Here is a 3866-nt window from a genome sequence, read left to right on the forward strand (position 1 = left end):
GCGTGGCCACGCTGCCTGCCTTCTCTCAAGCAGCACGTCTGCGTGGCCACGCTGCCTGCCTTCTCTCAGTGTGCTGCTTCCTACAAGTATAAGCCAAATACATGTTTTCTTCCCAACTTACTGTGGTCATGGTGTTTCACCACAGTAGTAAAAACCCTAAGACATCATATAAATCTGGCTTTTGCAAAGGAACACTGGCCACTGGCTAGCAGTGAAGGCAGATGGGAGAGAATGGGTTGCCACTGCCCCTTTACCAGGGCTGGACTGAAGGGCCCACTGTCCTTCCTCCCTTTGCAAGGCACAGAACTGCTCTAACTGGAGCAGAGCAGAGCAGAGCTAGAGCAGAGGCAGAGTGGTACAGTCTCTGTGTAGCCGAGCTCCGCTCTGCCAGGGCAGGTGGGTCCAGTGGAGCCCACAGTGGAGCATTTGCACCCTGGTTGATGGGCATGCTGCACCAGGGCCAGGCCCGCTCTGAAGGCTGATTCAAAGCTTTCAAACTTGACACATGCATGCAAGCCACACCTTGAAGACAGCTATCTTTATATGTGACCTCATGAACCTGCTGAACAATCCAAACAGAACTTGGAAATGTCTCTAGGACTGTGCTAAAGTAGAAGCCTCTAACCTCATGTGACTGTATTTACATTAGCCTTAAAATTCAATCCCTATTAATCACTATGTCTCAGGGGCCACAGTGTAAGTGATCAACATAACAGGGGCTAGTGGCTCCCTCTCTGTGGACAGTACAGGGCAGACAGAAAGTTTCACTAGACAATGTTGCTTCCGGATATGAACCTACTGTTCACACTAGCTAGGTTCACACTAACTAGGCTCAATTTAATGAGGTCCACACTAACTAGGCCCACACTAACTCCTTTCTGAGCATGTCTTTCTTCTCAATTTTTTTTGTTATACCTAGGCTCCACAACCTAATTATTCTACCAGCTACATTAAGCTAAGAACTAGAATTGATAGATTTGAACCACCTTTCAGATAGATGGATGGTCAGATAATCTGATATTCCCCCTGCACTTCTATCTTCAGCACTTCTCTATTCACTGGGACATGAAGCAAACGCCCTAGGGAACACACATGGGATACCCTGCTTCCTTCTCCAGCATCGGCACCCAGCAGCCCCCTGGAGTGCCTAGACCCAAGCCATCTCACAACTCACATCTAGTTCTTTGTTAGTTCTGAGTCTTAAAGACTCTGGGTGTGTGTGTGGGGTGTGTGTGTGTGCTTGTGTGTGCTTGTGCATACTTGTGCACGGCTGAAAACGGAACTCCAGACTCTGCACATCCTAGGCAAGCATTCTCCCACTGAGCTACACTTCAGCTCCCATTCTTCACATGATCAATGACTACTAACGTTTAAGGCTAGACCAGGGGCCAGAGCGATAGCTCAGTGCTGAAGGAAGCCTGCTGTTCTTACAGAACTCTGACCCGAGTTTGGTTCCTAGCAACCATGTCAAGAGCCTTACAATTTTCTATGACTCCAGTTCCAGGAGCTCTGGTGCCCTCTTCCCCACTTCCTTAGGCAACTGCATATGAAGTGCATATGCGTGCATTTGTACACACGTACACACACACACACACACACGCAAGAATACATGCACACATGAATTTTTTTTTAAAAAAAGTCTTAGACCGCCGGGCGGTGGTGGCGCATGCCTTTAATCCCAGCACTTGGGAGGCAGAGGCAGGCAGATTTCTGAGTTCAAGGTCAGCCTGGTCTACAAAGTTGAGTTCCAGGACAGCCAGGGCTACACAGAGAAACTCAGTCTTGAAAAAAAAAAAAAAAGAAAGAAAAGAAAAAAGTCTTAGAATGGGCTGGTGAGATGGTTCACTGACTGCTCTTCTAAAGGTCATGAGTCAAATCCCAGAAACCACGTGGTGGCTCACAACCATCTGTAATGAGATCTGATGCCCTCTTCTGGTGTGTCTGAAGACAGCTACAGTGTACTCATTTATAATAATAAATGGGTCTTTGGGTTTGAATGAGCAGGGACTGAGCAGGCGGGGTCTACCAGAGCGAGCAACCAGATGAAGGCTTACAACTTTCTGTACAGCTACAATTAGTACTCATATACATAAAATAAATAAATAAATCTTTAAGGAAAAAAAAAAGTCTTAGACCAAGTGTTATCTTGCCCTAGAAGTTTCCTTGGTCCCTACTCCATGTAGTACTCGGCTATTCTCTAGCTACAACCTGTGACCCAAGGTGTGAGCCTGAGGCGGGGACGGTCTGTGAGCCTGAGGGGGGGGTCCTGCTCAGTTTCTTGCTTCTTCTCTGGTTCTAGATTTTGCTCCAGGTACTTGAGACTCAGGAAACATTTACCCAAACAATCCCAACTTCATTTCCTGATATGATGGGGCCTAACTAAGTTTCTCTGGGTCTATCTGTTCAACAAGAGCAGACTACACCCCTTGCCTAAATTGTAGTCAAAAAGGCAGGCAGGTGCAGGAGCAGGAGTTTTTACTGAACTTAGAGAATGCAGGTTCTAAAAATCTGTGCTAGAATATGGTGGCACAAAACTCAGAGATGCCTGAGAATTTGTATCTACTTATCAAGGAAGGAAGAAAGACTAGTCATGGTGGGACATGTCTACAGTCACAAACCTTGGAAGCTGAGGTAGAAGAACTGCTAGATACTAGCCTGAACTACACAAGGAGGCTATTTCACAAAACAAAGCATAACAAAGTTGGTTTGTGTGGTTTACCCAGTTTGCATAGCCATGTGGTATCTGTTATGTAGCCTCTCTGCACTGCTGCCCTACTTGCCCCACCCCTGGGCTGGGCTCCTGACCACATTTATCACCAGAGAAGGGAACAAAGAATTGCACAAGCACCCTCCACCAAGAGTGGAAAACTTGAAGAAAAAAAGAGTGACTTTCTTTCATGTCAGTGTCCCAGTGTGGCAGGGAGCAGCAAACACGTTGGAAGGCAGGCAGGGGAGAAGGAAGCAAACCTGGACTGCAGGCTTACCTGAGTGGTAGGCATATCTTTGAAGGGAACATGGCCATTGGCTAGTTCACAGGCTGTGATTCCCACACTGTAGATATCAGACTTGGCATCATAACCCTGAAGATTCTAAGTCAGAAGAAAAAGCCACAGATGACTCCATTTGCAGCCTTGGTCTTTCTTAAATAGGAAGGAACAAAAACAAAGACTGCATCCCACTGTCAGGACTATATGCAGACCATGCTCGTCACCTCACTGCTGTGTGAGGAGAGCCAAGGTTTGGTGCTGCTATGAAATAAGCAAGCACACTGAGATGGATGCGCCTGCTCCATCTGCACAGGGATCTAAAGCACCATGTATTTCCAGAATGTTCTCCACTCATAGGCTGGGCAGTATCTCTGAGGTACAGTGGTGTCAGGTACAGCTGGGGACCTCACACATGGAAGCAGGCAGGTAATGCTCATGCTGTGTACTGTGGCACACCTGGCCAACAAGGACTCTTTCTTCTGGAATCCTCTTACCAGAAATAGGAGTAGCCCCAACCCAGCACATTCCTGTACTTCCCTGGGAAATCAAGAGGCTCCTTGCATCCAAGGACACAGACCTGCTGGAGGACTTCTGGGCTGAGCCAAGGCAGGACCTTGATACTATATTTGGGGAAATCGTGGACTGCACGCTGCCTCTGCCCGTGGCTAATCATGCTAAGGTTGCTGCGTAAACCAGACAGGTAGACCTTCCCATCCGTGGAGATCAGAATGTGGCTAGCCTTGACACTCCTGTGGGGAGGTAAAGACAGTATCATAAGCATGCTCCAGTGTTACACAAGTGCAAGCTTCACGTAGTAGATATGGCTAGCTCTCCCCTATGGGTATATCACGTAGTAGATACGGCTAGCTCTCCCCTATG

At 47.6% G+C, this 3866-nt stretch overlaps 1 protein-coding gene across 9 annotated transcripts in view; it reads right to left on the reverse strand.

Moving 5' to 3' along the window:
• Strada (STE20 related adaptor alpha) overlaps nt 1–3866 on the reverse strand; it is a 34278-nt gene that overhangs the window by 2150 nt on the left and 28262 nt on the right. For all 9 annotated transcript variants that reach the window (XM_031350620.1, XM_031350616.1, XM_031350617.1 and 6 more), the window contains 2 exons: nt 3565–3736; nt 2985–3089 (listed from right to left, as the gene is read on the reverse strand). In XM_031350620.1, the coding sequence (XP_031206480.1) occupies nt 2985–3089; nt 3565–3736 (277 nt within the window). The remainder of the gene's footprint in view (nt 1–2984; nt 3090–3564; nt 3737–3866) is intronic.

This window comes from Mastomys coucha, unplaced genomic scaffold (assembly GCF_008632895.1).
Source record: "Mastomys coucha isolate ucsf_1 unplaced genomic scaffold, UCSF_Mcou_1 pScaffold5, whole genome shotgun sequence".
In the NCBI taxonomy this organism is placed as follows: Eukaryota; Metazoa; Chordata; class Mammalia; order Rodentia; family Muridae; genus Mastomys; species Mastomys coucha.